The sequence below is a fragment of the Anabrus simplex genome, chromosome 5 (assembly GCF_040414725.1).
Source record: "Anabrus simplex isolate iqAnaSimp1 chromosome 5, ASM4041472v1, whole genome shotgun sequence".
Taxonomy (NCBI): domain Eukaryota; kingdom Metazoa; phylum Arthropoda; class Insecta; order Orthoptera; family Tettigoniidae; genus Anabrus; species Anabrus simplex.
This window is the reverse complement of record NC_090269.1, coordinates 145977899-145994970: the sequence shown is the minus strand read 5'-3', so window position 1 is coordinate 145994970 and position 17072 is coordinate 145977899. Positions and strand designations below refer to the sequence as shown.

Genomic DNA, 17072 nt, shown 5'->3' with positions numbered 1-17072 from the left:
CCACATCTTATTTATTGTCCAAATACATTCCTCGTGGAATACCAGTTTGTTAAATTTTCATTAGAGATGTATACATATTCCACTTCGCATGCCTATTATTATAATTGTTTTATTATTGCTAGCTTCGTTGCCTGATCTCAGTTGTCGAACTCGAATTCCTCCAGTAACCTGTTGCATTTTGTGTAGATGTTAAAAAAATGCTGATGCAACTACGCTACCTTGAGGTAATCTATTTTTTGCATTCTCCACCTGTTTCTTTTCCTATGGAATTCCACAAAGAACCTTCTGTTTTGTATGAGGTTTCTTATCGTACAGGTAAGCTGATGAGTGATTTCGTAGAGTTTTACCACAAGGCCAGTGGCATAGGCCACTGAGAGATCGATAAGAACAGCACCTATCTTCCGCCTTTCAAAACCATCTTCGATTTGTTGAACCAATTTGAGGACCTGAAACCTTCTTGTTATAGCAAAGAAATAATAATAATAATAATAATAATAATAATAATAATAATAATAATAATAACAATAATAATAATACCGGGCGAGTTGGACGTGCAGCTGTGAGCTTGCATCCGGAATATAGTGTGTTCCAACCCCATTGTCGCCAAGTGACCTATGTGTGTCGGTGCGACGTAAATCAAACAGTAAATAATAATAATAATAATAATAATAATAATAATAATAATAGACTGCAGAAGATCTCGAAAAGTTGCTGAATGGTATGGATGTAGTCTTGGGTAAGGAGTACAAGATGAAAATAAATAAGTCCAAACCAAAAGTAATGGAGTGCAGTCGAACGAAGGCAGGTGATGTAGGAAATATTAGATTAGGAAATGAAGTCTTAAAGGAAGTAGATGAATATTGTTACTTGGGTAGTAAAATAACGAACGATGGCAGAAGTAAGGAGGGCATAAAATGCAGACTAGCACAAGCAAGGCAGAGCTTTCTTAAGAAAAGAAATTTGCTCACTTCAAACATTGATATCGGAATTAGAAAGATGTTTTCGAAGACTTTCGTGTGGAGCGTGGTATTGTATGGAAGTGAAATATGGACGATAACTAGTTCAGAAAGAAAGAGAATAGAAGCTTTTGAAATGTGGTGTTACAGAAGAATGCTGAAGGTGAGATGGATAGATCGAATCACGAATGAAGAGATACTGAATCGAATTGGTGAGAGGAGATCGATTTGGCTAACTTTGACGAGAACAAGGGATAGAATCATAGGACACATCTTAAGACACCCAGGACTTGTTCACTTGGTTTTTGAAGGAAGTGTAGGTGGTAAGAACGGTAGGGGTAGACCAAGGTATGAATATGACAAGCAGATTAGAGCAGATGTAGGATGCAATAGTTATGTAGAAATGAAAAGGTTAGCACAGGATAGGATGGCATGGAGGACTGCGCCAAACCAGTCTATGGACTGATGACTCAAATAATAATAATAATAATAATAATAATAATAATAATAATAATAATAATAATAATAATAATAATAATAATAATAATACCACCTCAGCTGCCGCGTGCAAGGATTTTAATTTGACGTCATCTAGCTGTCTGCTCGTCAATTTCAACGTTCCGTTTTAATTTAGGCCTGCTAGATGGCAGAGAGAACCGGATCTCTCTCGGGCGCCTATGGCTGAAATTCTTTTTTGAATATGTCACCAGATATCTTTTACAAACTGACATCGTTCGACATGGAGTGTCGAATGGACTTCTCTCTCCTTCCTTCAAAAATCGGACTACCTCTTGGGATCCAGAGGCCGACACACTACCACTGCTCTACAGAAGGAGCTTGAAAAAGGCAGCACACACACTTCGCTCGTTAGACAGTGGTCGCCTGTGGGCTCGGCAACTCGCTGCACACGCCTCGCAGGAAGGAAGTCTAATTTAGCTCCCGTTTCTCTCTTTTGAAACTCTTCCCTTTCCGCTTGATCTGTTCAACTTGACATATATTGCTCTGGTATTCATGTAAATTCCACTCAGGGAATCCAGTGAGGTAAGAACGGAGCCTAATACATCTCCAGGTTGATTTCTTCAATAGTGACCAACAAATAGAGAATTTAGAGAAAATATAACCGGATATCAAATCGCCTTGCGTGAAATCCGATCTAGAACGGTTTCTTCGTCATGCCAGAAAGAACTGGATGCGGCTTGTGTAAAGGCATGAACGTCTACTTCACACAATTCTGGAAGGGATGGACCCTAAAGGCCAGAGACAAACGAAGTATCGATTTGTTCCAGATATGGCATTGGCGCAGAATGGGCAGAAAAGTAATCAATATGTCCATCCAGCCCTTCCAAACGTGTCGGACACAATATTCTACAGTTCTTCAGCCTCGTCACGATAGGAGATGGGGAAAATCTTGAGAAATACATCATGGCAGGGAAGTGTGACGGTATAAGACGAGGGGGGAGAGCAGCGTGCAGATGGATTGACCAAATTAAGAAGTTCAGTTCAGCAGACCTTAAAAGAGCTGAATATCATCCAGGATCAAGTCATGACGCTCAGACATGAGTAAACCACTTGCAGAGGACAAGTCTGCTGATTTCCTGTGCATCATCCAGCTTTCAGACTCAGATTTCTCCTGCAGCCACCTCTTAGCGTCAAGTCTGGATGTTAAAAAGCCTTTCCCCCACAGTGACAACTCCATTAAATAAGTATATAGTAATAAATAGAAAAATATCTGTACACACAATTATCACTGATGTGCATTTAGGGCTGTCGTCCAGGTGGCAGATTCCCTATCAATTGTATGCCTAGTCTTTTCTTATGGGGACATCATAGTAAAATTTCTAACTTCCATATTTTTCTATGAATTTTTGCCATATCTTTTTCTGCGGCATTTCTTCTCTGATATAGCAATGTTGTCAACTTTCAGTATTTTACATCTGTTTTTATTTTATTTTTTTGATAGTGGCTTTACGTCGCACCAACACACACAGGTCTTATGGCGACGATGGGAGAGGATAGGCCTAGGAGTTGGAGGGAAGCAGCCGTGGCCTTAATTAAGGTACAGCCCCAGCATTTGCCTGGTGTGAAATTGGGAAACCACGGAAAACCATCTTCAGGGCAGCCGACAGTGGGATACGAACCCATTTTCTCCCTGATGAAAGCTTACAGCCACACGGCAAACTCGCCTGGTCTAAAATGTTTCGAGTAGGAACGTATTTACTTTCATTTTATCAGCGTCGTTTAATAAGTCGATGGCATTATTACTTTCTTTCCATTTGGCACCAAATTTTGCACAAATCTGCTGGATAGTTATTCTAACAAATATCGCTGTCAAATGTTGTTGTTTGACAAATATATAAGCATGTAGAATTTTTTAAAAATGTAATATTTAATTGTTTTAAAAAATACATGTACACACATCATTTCGTAAGTCAAACATAATTTTGAATCACCTTCCACCTTAAAATGGTCATGATCATTTATGTACAAACTATCTAACTAGTACTGTGTAAAGTATCACCTACATCAGACAAAAATTGCATAAGGGACTCTTTTTATGAAGGAAAACATGAAGAATTTGCTAAGAAATAAAATACAAAATAAAAATCTGTGCACTTGACTCACTTTAGAATTGTGCGCTCTTCAGACTTCTTTCTTCTCTCCTCCGGTGATATTTCAATCACCTTCTTCTCCCTCAGCTCTTTGCTTTCACCTCAGTTCCTTCTCCTGCTTTGTTGGGGCGTATCCAGTAGAACTTGGGACAATTAAATGCCAGCCTAGCGCCATTTAAAGGAGGCGCTGTGGACTTATAGAATGGCGGCATTTAAAAAATAAAAGCATTTTTGATAGAGCACACAGCAGGGTGTTTTTTATTGTTCTAAACCAAATTTCGATTTTTTCTTGAAATTCATGAAATTTCACTATTTCACTTAAATGATTTCAAAGAACTTGGATTCAGCGTCATTTAGTTATTGCATCAGTCGACTTACTCACTGTCCAGGTACACCGGTGAACTCGTGATTCGATGATTGAAGTCTTGTGCAATGATGTGACACGAACTGCTGGAATATTTGAATACTGAGTGTCATAGGGCAGGGCAGAGAGCTGAGTTGAATTAATTGCCGAATGTCAACTAAGTTATAGTGCTAAGATTCTTTAAGCTAATAAATAGCCTACCTTCTTCCGTACTAGCTACTTTGGAATTGTGTATTGACTACTTTTTTAATACTGCACAGTGAATGGAAGTGTTCTGAGAGCGAGAGTCCGTATTAGCTTATGATGTACGCCTCGCCTACAGTGGAAGTTCGCCTCCCCGCCAGTGTCCAGTGTTCCGATAATAAATCGTGTGTGTGTTGTCTCACTGATCCGTGAGTGCGCCACTCAGCACTGTCTGCTGCGAGTCATAAGAATCCTGTGCCGTGAGCTCGCTGTTGCTATGATTCGATTCACTCTGACAGTTGAATGAATCGATACACTGCTTCGAATCATATCTCATTAGCCAACACTAATGGCGAGTGAGGGACAAGCACGCAGTGGCAGGACAGTTTACTGTGGTGTATTCAGTCTGTAATGAGTGGCGTCCACAATTCCGCTCAGTCTGCGACTCGGAATACTGGCCAGCATTCCTGCCCTCGCCTATCACTGCTTTAAAGGAAATACGAGAAAGCCAAGATTATAGTTAATAAAATATTAAGCTTTTCATGTCACGTGAACGGAGGGGCGATGCAGATCAGTGATTGATTGATTGGTTGATTGATTGATTGATTGATTGATTGATTGATTGATTGATTGATTGATTGATTGATTGATTGATTGATTGATCGATTGATTGATTGATTGATTGATTGATTGATTGATTGATTGATTGATTGATTGATTGATTGATTGATTGATTGATAAACCTTTACCATACGATAATAATATTAATAATAATAATTTTGTATGGCTATTTCTACCCGAGTGCATCCCTTGTAAGGCAGACCCTCCGATGAGGGAGGGCGGCATCTGCCATGTGTAGGTAACTGCGTGTTATGTGTGGTGTGTGAGTTGCAGGGATGTTGGGGACAGCACAAGCACCCAGCCTCCGGGCTACTGGAATTAACCAATGAAGGTTAAAGTCCCGACCCGGCCGGGAATCTAACCCGGGACCCTCTGAACCGAAGGCCAGTACGCTGACCATTCAGCCAACGAGTCGGACACCATACTATAAGATAACCTATGACCTATTTTATGAAAGGAAAAATTAAAAATAATCAATTTTGGATTACGTCACTTTCGAAATAAGTTATTCAGCTAGCATCATCAATTTTTCCAGACGGACCTCCAGCCGAGAAAAAATCTCCATGGGGAATGTATGAAGACCACGCGGAAAGAACGGACAAGTCCATTTTATTCCGTTTCCATACGTTTTCAGAAGAGCATTTTATAATTTTGAAACGTAATAGCTTCCGCACCTGCTACCAAATTGTTCCCAGAATTCTACACAGCACTGTGCTAGTCTTGTTATCCAATCTGTGCCCGTAATACATAATTACTACGGAAGTTAGACACTCTGTGTCTGTATTTCTATCTGTCTGTAACTATTTCTCCTTGTCTGTCGTATGACTCTCTGTTCATTCTTCATTCAAATCGTTCTAATTCTGGAACTACACCTTCTTTTTACGTTGTGTGAACATTGTCACACCTGTAGATTTGGCCTTGTTTTTCGGACGGATACCCTTCCTGACGCCAGTCCTATATAGGGGAATATCTTCACTATTGGATGTTTCAATGGTAGTGTGTATGAAGTGGAGAGTATTGTGACAAATACAAACACCCAGTTCCCGAGCAAGGGGAATTAACTAGAGGAGACCACGCCAGGAATCGAATGCCGGACCCTCTCAACTGAAGGCCACGTCGTTGACCATTCATCTAGGAGCCGGACTATTGTAATTCTTAAACAAGTAAACCAGTTAATTAATATTTCATTATGGAGTCATCACAGACTTAGGAATGAGGCGCTGTAATAAAAAAGGAAGGGGTCAGTGGAAAGGATAGTGAAGGCAGTTTCCTGAAAAAAAAAGTAATTGTGCAATATACAACCTATGAAAATAAAGTTCGGTGAATGAAGTCCAGGACGGTCGATCCGGCAACACTGGCGACACAACGCTGCACCTGTTTAGCAGCAGGTTTTGACCACCTGCTCTCAACGTTGTTCAGTTAATCATCGTGTGTGTACCGTGTAAGACCTGTTTGACACAGTGCGTGCTTAGTGCGTTGGTTCTGAACTGCGAACAGGAACATGAACGACCAAGAGATCAATGTACAGGCTTTTTTAAGCTTGGCAAGACACCGAAAGAAACGTATGCGATGTTGGTACGTGTTTATGAAGATCAAGCACTGTCCTTGAAGTGTGTATACGAGTGGTTCGCCCGTTTTCGAAGAGGCCGGGAAAGTGTTTCTGACAACCCCCGTAGCGGAAGACCGGCGGCCGCCGTCAGTGACGAAAACATTGTGAAGGTGAGGACATTAATCACGAACGATCGGCGATTAATTGCGCGCATGATAGCGGATGAACTGCAGATTAACCGCGAACCAGTACGACAAATCGTTACCCAGAAGTTATGGAAGAGGAAAACGCGTTCTCGTCTTGTGTCACATCACTTGACTGACGATCAGAAGCAGGCACGTTTAGAGGCTTCACAGAATTTTGTCGAAAAGGCGGATGCGACACCAAATTTCTTGAACTCTATTGTCACTGAGGATGAAACCTGGTGTCTCAGGTACGACCCTGAAACGAAACGGCAAAGTATAGAATGGCGTTCTCCGGGATCCCCTCGTTGGGAAAAGGTCAGAGCTGAAAAGTCACGCATCAAAACGATGCTTATCACCTTTTTCTACCTGAGGGAACGCCGTTGAATGCTGCATGGTACATTGCAATTTTGACCCGTTTCATGAAACGTCTATGCAGGGTACGACCCCAGTACTCACAACAAGGTTCATGGTTTTTGTCCATGACAACGCTCGCCCGCACACAGCCAATATCGTCAAACAGTTCATGGCAAAAAGGGGGTGGTGAAACATGAACATCCCCCAAACTCGCCAGATCTCAATCCTCCAGACTTCTCCCTATTCCCACGTTTCAAACTCGCTTTGAAAGGAAAGACATTTGACGATATTCGTGACATCCAACGAAACGTGACGAGGCTTTTGAACACCATCCCAAAGGAAGCCTTCTTGCAAAGTTTCCAGGATCGGTGATCTCAGGAGTGCATAGGTATGAGAGGGGACTATTTCGAAGGGCAGTAAGGTCACTGTCGTGCATTGTTCATCGATGTTGATAGCACAGGATTATTCACCGAACTTCGTCACACGTTATATTATTTAAATGTTGAAAATAGTGCTAACCAGACAAAGTAGGAGCCCCCATGCTTCAAAAAACGTAAAAGTAAGCAATTTCGTCAATTGTGCCGAGAGTTGAAGGGCTGAAGGCCCAAAAAGGTTTCAAATTATGAGTGTTGGACAGTTCTATCAAACTAAAGAAACGAATTTAGAAAATCGCTTCCGGTCTAAATGCAGTTTCGGGAAAACAGCCTAAATTCGCTTGTTTCTTTACTCGTTTTCCGGCCAGTATCTAATAATCGCGTGATAGTTGGTTCGAACCCCACTGTCGACAGCCCTGAAGATGATCTTGCGTGGTTTCCCATTTTCACTCCAGGTAAATGCTGGGGCTGTGCCTTAATTAAGGTCACCGCCGCTTCCTTCCCACTTCTAGCCCTTTCCTGTACAATTGTCGCTATAAGACCTACCTGTGTCGGTGCGACGTAAAGCAGCTTGTAAAAAAATCATTGACATCCTAGCCAAATTAAGTTATTTACATAATTCTTTCTGTAATGTATTCCTTGGTTCAGCACATACCCTCAGGTGTTTTCTGATTTTTTTAAAAATGCCCACACCGAATGCAGTTATAAGGGCTTAAGTGAAACTCTGCATTGACTCACATTAGCGCTCGTAGAGGTAGAAAAAGGCAAACTTCTAATTTAATTGACGGGATAACAATGATTAAAAAAAGGATTGTAATTTTTAGAAATTAAAAAAAATATGTTCATACTTTATTATACTTTATTTACATAAAATTTGTAGCTCATATCCCTAGGATGTTTTCAACATTGAGTAGCTTCACTGAAGGGCTGAAACTGTAGATTTTAATTTTATAAACATTATGAGTATTGATATACGTTATTTTGTTAACACTAGCAGTTTGAGCAGCGCTTGGCTCGTTCTCGTTGTTTTAGTGTCCATCGTGCTGGGAGTCCCCACGGTCAAGAGGGAGGTCCAGAGCTACCTGATGGCCACACTGCAGAACCTGGTCAACAGTATGAGCACCGAGGAGGCCGCCGACACGCTCATCGTAGTCTTCGTGGCTGAGGTCAGTTTTAATTCTTTCTCTCTTATTTTAGGCAAACGTACACTGAGTTGCCAAAAGTCATGGGAAGGGGTGCCCCATTATAAAATGTGCCCTGTATGACCCCTGAGGGTTGCGGCTAGCTGCGGCGTAGTTGAGCAGTCTGTCACAGACACCAGTGTCATGAAGATGGGAACACGTCGCTAGTTATCCCACTTTGAACGTGGATGATTATCGGCGCACGGCGCATGTGTCATAACTAGAGTCCGGATTGTTAGGTACTGAGAGGTTAGAATGCAAACTTACTTAAGCCAGTAACAAGTATACCCTACACTGTACAACGGTTATGCTATGAGATTTGCAGAGAAATTCCGGTTACGGCCTATAGAACTCCTTGAATTTATGCTAGCCTTCCTACATTATGCTACAACGAGTTGCATGACACTTTCTACAAACCAAATTACTTTGCATTCTAACCTATTACCACCTACAAATCCGAGGTATAGTCATAACATTGCGGAGATTACACGCGAATTTGGATTTCCGAGATCAACAGTGTCGAGGGTGGATCTTCAATATTTCAGAGAGAATGTTACCATCCGCGTAAAACGGCGCACAGTTAGGCCACAGGTGTTTAACGAACGGACATCACGTTGCCTCCGCAGAACCATACTGGGCGCTCGATGGGCTACTGTGAGTCAGATCACCACACAGTTGAATGTTGGGATTCAGGAACCTATTTCTACCAGGACTGTAAGGAGGCAACTGCACCGTTTAGGCTTCACTAGCCGACGACCAACTCGTGTCCCTTTGCTGACACGTCGACATACAGCTCAACGACGTTGCATGGGCCAGTAAACCTTGGCAATGGGCCATGGAACGGTGACGGCGTGTGGTATGGTCCGATGAATCCCGGTTCCAGTGGTATCGAGTTGATGGGCACGTGTGAGTGTGGCGTATGCCCCATTGAGCTATGGATCCTGCGTGTCAACGAGGTTGTGTCCAGGCGGGAGGTGGCTCGGTTGTGGTCTGGGCGGCGTTCTCACGGTCTCAATCAGGCCCCACTGTCCCGTTGCAGGGAGCGCTGACAGATGCCTGTTATGTGGACATTCTTTCAGACCATCTGCATCCCTTTCTGGCCCTAGAGTACCTTGATGGAGATGCCATGTTTCAAGAGAACAATGCGCCATGTCACCGCTGTGTGGTGGCACGCAGGTGGGTGGAGGAGGACTCCAGTAAAATCACGACCATGGATTGGCCCTCCAGATCCCCCGATCTTAATCCAGTCGAGCATTTATGGGATGCGCTTGATGCTGGCGTACGGTCCATGAACCCCGCACCAACTACACAAAGCCAGTTGTGGGTAGCAGTTCAAGATGCGTGAGTTCAGATCCCTCCAGTTTCCAACACCTTGTAGAGTCGATTCCTTGCCGTATTGCTGCCGTTTTGATAGAGCAACTCGTTATTAACATCACATGACTTTTGGCCACTCACTGTATTCGAATAAGGCGCAACTGTAATCGCGCCGTTCTACAGTTAGTGTCGGTGAGTTGCATACATTTTAGGGGTTATGATTGTTGGGATGGCTAGCAAATCTCACTGCAGAACCGTTGTACGGGTAGAAAACATTCGCGCCTTGGTTAAATTCGTTTCCGTTCTGACTTATTCCATACTTATTAGTCCTAGAAGAAATGAAGTGCTCCACACTCCTCGTGACGTAATACTGTGATGTGACGTTTCCCGATACGGGGTCGGGGATCACGTGAGATGTAAGGTTTTGCGGTTGGATGCCCCTCCTGACGCCAATGTCACTCTAGGAGCTAATGGAGATGAAGTTAATTAAAGAGGTGGAAGGAATTTGCTGTGGCATATTATTGGTAACTTCCCCGTCATTTGCCTGCAAGTGAAAATGGGAAACCACGGAAAACACTTCTCAGAACAAGCGGCTGTGGCGTTTGAACCCACTCTTCTCCCGAATGCAGAGCCCTAGTCGCCAGTCCTCTCGGTCAGTGGCTAAGACATTTTAGTTTGGTACGTCGCCGCGCAAATCATCCATGTTTGACCTATGCAGGGACGCTTTATGTTTTGTTATGTCTAAGGTTTGGGTGTTAAGGAAAAGTCATATTTCTTTCCTGAATTCATCTCACACGAAATCTGAAAAATACCTGTGAATGATGTGTCCTTGACCCTGTTTATGTCGCATAGTTCGGCTATTTTTATTGTTTTGGTCATATTTTGCTCATTTTAGTGATATAAGGTCCTATTTGGTCATATTTTGCTCATTTTAGTGATATAAGGTCCTATTTGGTCATATTTTGCTCATTTTAGCGATATAAGGCCCTATTTGGTCATATTTGGAGCACTTTTGTTCAAATGAAGGCGTTGTTTTTAACAAGGTATTCTTGGGGACGGCCTCAGTTCCTGCTGAGTTAACGAGTTCTAAGTGATCCTTGTTTGCTGTGGAGAGGTTGCCAAGCCACTTTCTTCCACACTCTTTCTTTGTGTCGAATGTAGTGTTATTAATAGTTAGCATTATTAATAGTACCTCGGAAGCACAATCTTGAAAGACAACACTGTTAGGCAGGAAATACTCAACAGGACACAGAAAGCATCGAACTTTTACAGTCAAGTCAGAAATTTTCTCTGTGACTGCAAAATACCACAGAAAGCGAAAACAATCATGTAGCACACTTACTTCGTACCAGTCCTCACGTACGGTTTAGAGACATGTACCCTACTAAACAAAGACTTCAGTAGAATCCAAGCAACTGAAATGAGATTCATTAGAACCATGAACCACATTACCTAATGAGAATGAACAGGGAAAGACTTGCCAGAAAATATTTCGACCTTAATCTCGTAGGAAGAAGACCACAGGGAAGACCAAGAAAACGTTGGATAGAGACTGTAAGATCAGATGTGGTGGAGAGAGGATACAAATGGGAGGATGTACTGGATCAGAAGATGTGTGAAGACAAGGAGATAGCGAGCGCTTGTACACCACACCCGGGAAACTGGAGTTAGGAAATGATTATGATGATGATTATTATTATTAATAGTAGATAAATAACTCAGTTTACATCGCAATGACAAATACTGAAGTCAATAAAAATGTTTTCATTTTATCTCTGTCTCTTTTTGTGCTAATGATGTAGACGATTTAACAACTCCGGTTACAGTAGACATCAGCCGCTAACAGATACCGGCCTGCCGCTGGACAGTAGTGGTGTGAGTCAAGGTCGTCATGTTTTGTCCACGAGCTGCGTCGAGTTTCAAACACAGAATTTAAAAATACTGTAGTAGATGTATTCTTTCTTTCTTTCTTTCTTTCTTTCTTTCTTTCTTTCTTTCTTTCTTTCTTTCTTTCTGTCCGACTCGTTGGCTGAACGGTCAGCGTACTGGCCTTCGGTTCAGAGGGTCCCGGGTTCGATTCCCGGCCGGGTCGGGGATTTTAACCTTAATTGGTTAATTCCAATGGCACGGGGGCTGGGTGTATGTGTTGTCTTCATCATCATTTCATCCTCATCACGACGCGCAGGTCGCCTACGGGAGTCAAATAGAAAGACCTGCACCTGGCGAGCCGAACCCGTCCTGGGATATCCCGGCACTAAAACCATACGACATTTCATTTCTTTCTTTCTTTCTTTCTTTCTTTCTTTCTTTCTTTCTTTCTTTCTTTTCCAGAAACAGATAGGTAGTACGTTTAGAAGTCTTGATTGCAAGAAAGAGATGTTCTACGAACGTGCACCAACAGATACTGAAAATCAGATGGCGTCAAATTGAAATGTCTGCACACGGTACCTGAGGCCATGCAGTTGTTATTATTAAATACACAGTGTAATCTGTAATCATGTCTGTATGTGTGAATATGTATAGTACTCATGTTATATCTTATCTATAGTGTAGCTTAATTACAGTATTTTCTATAAGGCATTCGTGATGGAACTATGCATTTAATAACACTGATTGACTAGTGTATGTCACTCAAATGTTTTCTAAAACTTCTTTCGCTGGGCTGAGTGGCTCAGACGGTTGAGGCACTGGCCTTCTCACCCCAGCTTAGCAGGTTCAATCCTGGCTCAGTCCAGTGGTATTTGAAGGTGCTCAAATACGTCAGCCTTGTGTCGGTAAATTTACTGGCACATAAAAGAACTATTGCGGGATTAAATTCCGGCACCTCGGCGTCTCAGAAAACCGTAAAAGTAGTTAGTGGGACGTAAAGCAAATATTATTATTAAAACTTCTTTCCATTTTTGTTTGTATTATAGTAACCTTTTTTTTTGTTTCTTTCTTTCGGTAAATGTGTGATAACTGAATACAATGCGGTATACGGCCTCTGGAATTGGAGCGTAAGCCCTGTTGAGGTATCAACAAATAATCAGATTACGCTTCCTCGTAACACGTGAGAGCTTCTCAGAATTAAATTACAAAACTCTGTATTTGACCTCAGCTAGTATTCTCCCTTCAAATTGTGACGTGAGCCTGGTAACCTTCGTAGGAATTTTCTCTTTATCATTTTTACCCTCTGTACCTCACCATAGTGAGTATAGTGGTGCGATTTTTTTCATTTATTTTACTGAATGGATACAGTGATCCTATTCGCGGCACATTAGAGTCACCATTGTTACGCCGTTTCTATTATTATCGGCACACTTTATCTTGGTGCATTTGTGTACGGGGGTGAGGAGTAAGGAGGGAGCTGTCCCGGTTCCGGTAGTGCTGCCAGCTGAATGAAAATGAAATCTGAATTGAATCGAGAATATGATCGATCGATATGAAGTTTCTAAACCGTTATTATCTTAAGCCAACAACTATGTCACATACACATTATATAACATTTCTCGATGCGAATCTTGTTCCTAGCATGAATTCTATAGTTTGGCTTTGCTGTGTAAACAACAAAAGTACTAGTACGTAAAGTGTACGCTAGGTGTCGCACAACGATGCTTAAGCGATTCATAGTTTGTGTTTCAAAGGTTGCCAGTACGAATCTCGAAGATTGCCGAGGTCGACCGATTCAGCACTAGGGTGTAAATGCACCAAGATAAAGTGTGCCGATAATACATATGTATAGTATGTACTGATAGCAGAAATGTTTCAACGTGAAGAGACGAACCGTTAACAGTAACAAATAGAAGAGGCTATCGGTTAACCGAGGTATGTTTCTTGTTTCACTACTGTATCCTGTCTTCTAAAAGTTACTATAATAACTGGTGATGCCGTAAAATAGAGTTTGTTTGTATATTTTTAAGTACTGTTAAAAATAATGTATTCAGTATTAGTCCGTAGATAGATATGACTCAATTATGTGCTATACGTGCTCTAAAACGGTATTCTCTATATCTCGAAATTTCGACAACTCGCAATAAAATTTAGCTCCCGAGGTGATTTGAGATATCGAGATTCCACTGTAAAAGGATATCTTCTTCAGAAAAGTTGTCTAGGTTTTTCAATTACTTTCGGGTTGTTCTCGGTAACAGGGTCAAATGAGTTGTATCCCATAGGTGGCGATGGGATTTATTTTGATGAAGATCTTCATAGCCGTATCAATTGCTAATCCCCGTAGCAGTTTGATGTCATTCATTGCTATTAATGCCGCTGTCGTCCTCTTTATAACATGTTTCGTGAAGGAGCTTCCGGAGGTCTGCAAGGTTACACCAAGATAATTGAAACCATTTACACTTTTTAGGGGGTCTTGTTCACAGGTCTGTTGGTCTGTGGCCGCAACTATGTCACCCCTCTGAATATCATGTAAACTGTTTTGTCGATGTTTAGCTGGAATTTGTTTCCTTTTGCCCAGGATACCAATAGATTCCAGCATTTCTGTTAAGTCTTTTAAATTCGAAGAGGCGAGGGCCATGACATCTGCATAGGCGTATAGAGAAATTTGCCCTTCAGTTCGCTTTATCCTCTATCATTCATATTATTATTATTATTATTATTATTATTATTATTATTATTATTATTATTATTCGTGTGATCATAGGCACCGATGTTTTCAGGTAGGCTGTAAAGAGCGGTAGCATAAAATTGCATTATAAGAGACAGCTGGTTCATCTGGTTTATATGTAGTACTACCAGATGTACGCGTGCTTCGCTACGGCATTCTACGTAAATTACTGTACACGCAGTAAGTAAGATTATGTTAAATTGCATGTTTCTTAGCCCTATCCGAGAAACAAACCGGGGAGCACCCCATACCTTGTTTCCGATGTAAGGTGTGCGTTCGGGAGTTTCGATGATAATGGCAGGCCCCTTTCCCTAATGCCAATCACAATCGAGTTCGAGAGATTCGATTATAATCGAGAAATTCCGGGGTATCTAACATAAAAAGAATCGAGATACGATAATAAGTCATAGGATCAAAGTTGAAGATCTCTCCAAATTGAGCTGCGATTGTGTAATCTGCTTTGGGAAATGACTTACCGTTGAGAAAGCAATTGTCCCGAAAGGAAGGTCTGCACCGTTATTGAAGTTACCTCTATATTTCGATATTTTCCGGGGCCAAAAGTTATACATTTGAACAGCTTGGAAATGTCGCTTGAACGAAAGAGTGACCAAGCGAAAAACAAAAGTTCTTTAATCTGGAGGGTCGTTTCTCATATAGTGGACGAATTTTACAGAAAATCAATAGTATAAGAGAAAATGGAAGAAAACTGTTGTGGATTTCTTATAAACCCCCAGTCTGTTCGGTGATTGTTAAATCATATGCAATCCCTAGATGAGTATACTTTAAATATGAAGCTTGGTCGAGATCTTCCAGTTGTTTCGCCGTGATGGAGGAACAGACGGACAGACACGAAAGCTAAATCGGATAAATATCTGAAAAATTGGCAAAAGAAACGAAATTACAGACAGCGGATTCCCTACAACTTTATTTATATGGATTTAAAATTCGTCCTTAGTATCTTAGTGAGAGGGAAGACGATCAACTTCTCTACTAATGTAATTATACTGTGAGATAACTTATTTAACAATACGTTCTATAAACATATTCCAAGCTTTGTTTTACTCTCGCGCTGTGCATTTCCCGAGGCTACACGAAGTTTCCGGCTACATTTCATCAAAAGCGGTGATGAAATCCAATCAACCTCGTCTTTTCTTTCTTGTTATATATAGAGCGAGCGCTCATTTGATTTTAGTTTAAGGTCGCTAAAAGATGTAAAGTCGTATTTCATTCTCTCTAATACCTCACTGTTCTATATAGAAGACAGTGCCTATCTTCAAAATGTTTCTTATTCTTTAACATCCCTGCAGTGAACAATAAATAGATCTCAGAATTTTTAAGTGATGCTGTAGCTTTGGGCTCTGTAGATCATACAGTACAGATACTGCATAATATATTTCACAAAATAGATTAAGTCACTTGATACAGATTACAGTATATTGACTGACCCCCGTCTCCAACTGCGCAACCCGCAGGCCTTCAGTGGACGACATCCCCCACGGTCCAACTGAAGGGCCACTTTTTGCCTCTCTAACATTTCTTTAAGTTCTACTACGTTAGCTTGGATGGCAAACGGCACTCAATAATGTTATTGGCATTTCGTCCCACGAACTACTTTTACGATTTTCAGAGACGCCGAAGTGTCGGAATTGAGTCCCGCAGGAGTTATTTTACGTGCCAGTAAATTTACCGTCACGAGACTGACGTATTTGAGCACCTTAGAATACCAGCGGACTGAGCCAGGACCGTTTTCCTGCCAAATTGGGGTCAGAAGGTCAGCGCCTCAACCGTCTAAGCCATTCAGCCCAATGCACTCATAACAACAAATACCGAGCGATTGGCCGTGCGGTTAGAGGCGCGCAGCTGTGAGCTTGCATCCGGGAGATAGTGGGTTCGAACCCCACTTTCGGCAGCCCTGAAGATGGTTTTTCGTAATTTCCCATTTTCACATCAGGCAAATGCTGAGGCTGTATCTTAATTAAGGCCACGGTCGCTTCCTTCCCACTCCTAGCCCTTTCCTATCCCATAGTCAACATAAGACCTACCTGTGTCGATGCGACGTAAATCATTTTTTAATCCACACACACATTCCAGCATCCTACGAATTTCAGACTAAGTGTATAGAGGTACTACTGCGAAATTTCTGAACGGAGGGTTCTTGTTTCCAAGGACATTTCTTAATAGTTAAGAGCAAAGTAATTGAGGTGTGTTCAATTCCATGTTAAAATCTAATATTAGAAATGACTGTCTGAACTTGTGTTTGGTTATTAATATACTGCATTGTTCTTTGTTTTCTTGCAGACAGACCAGGAGTACATCCTGCAGATAGCGAAACAGATAGAAACGCAGTAAGTATAGTTTTAAGACACCAGAAGTCCACAGCCCTTGCAGGATCAAATTCCTGTACTGCAGGTTCATTCATATACATCATCAAATCACACAAAGTTTTTGTTCCTAATTACGATCAGAATCTGTCCTTAATAAAGTTCATCTGACTAAACCCTTGCTCATACGATACTGTAGAGACTGGAAGAACATACGACCAATGTCTCAGATTAACATGTTGAAGAGCAACGCAGTCATAATCTCAGACAACATAGCAACATCTAAAGGGATTGCTCAGACTAATGGCGTGCTGCAGGGAGATCCTCTCAGCCCTCAATCATTCAGTGTCGCCACATAATATAATGTCGTACAAGCGATAAGAGAAGAGGCGGAGAAACTAAGAATATGCTGACGATATGACAATAGGATCAGAAGACAGAAGTACAGAAAGCATTAAATGCTC

At 41.6% G+C, this 17072-nt stretch overlaps 1 protein-coding gene across 7 annotated transcripts in view; it reads left to right on the top strand.

Annotated features, from left to right (window-relative positions):
- Positions 1 to 17072, top strand: part of Mgat4a (alpha-1,3-mannosyl-glycoprotein 4-beta-N-acetylglucosaminyltransferase a) — a 978023-nt gene that overhangs the window by 862990 nt on the left and 97961 nt on the right. For all 7 annotated transcript variants that reach the window (XM_067147150.2, XM_067147146.2, XM_067147149.2 and 4 more), the window contains 2 exons: positions 8228 to 8361; positions 16586 to 16632. In XM_067147150.2, the coding sequence (XP_067003251.1) occupies positions 8228 to 8361; positions 16586 to 16632 (181 nt within the window). The remainder of the gene's footprint in view (positions 1 to 8227; positions 8362 to 16585; positions 16633 to 17072) is intronic.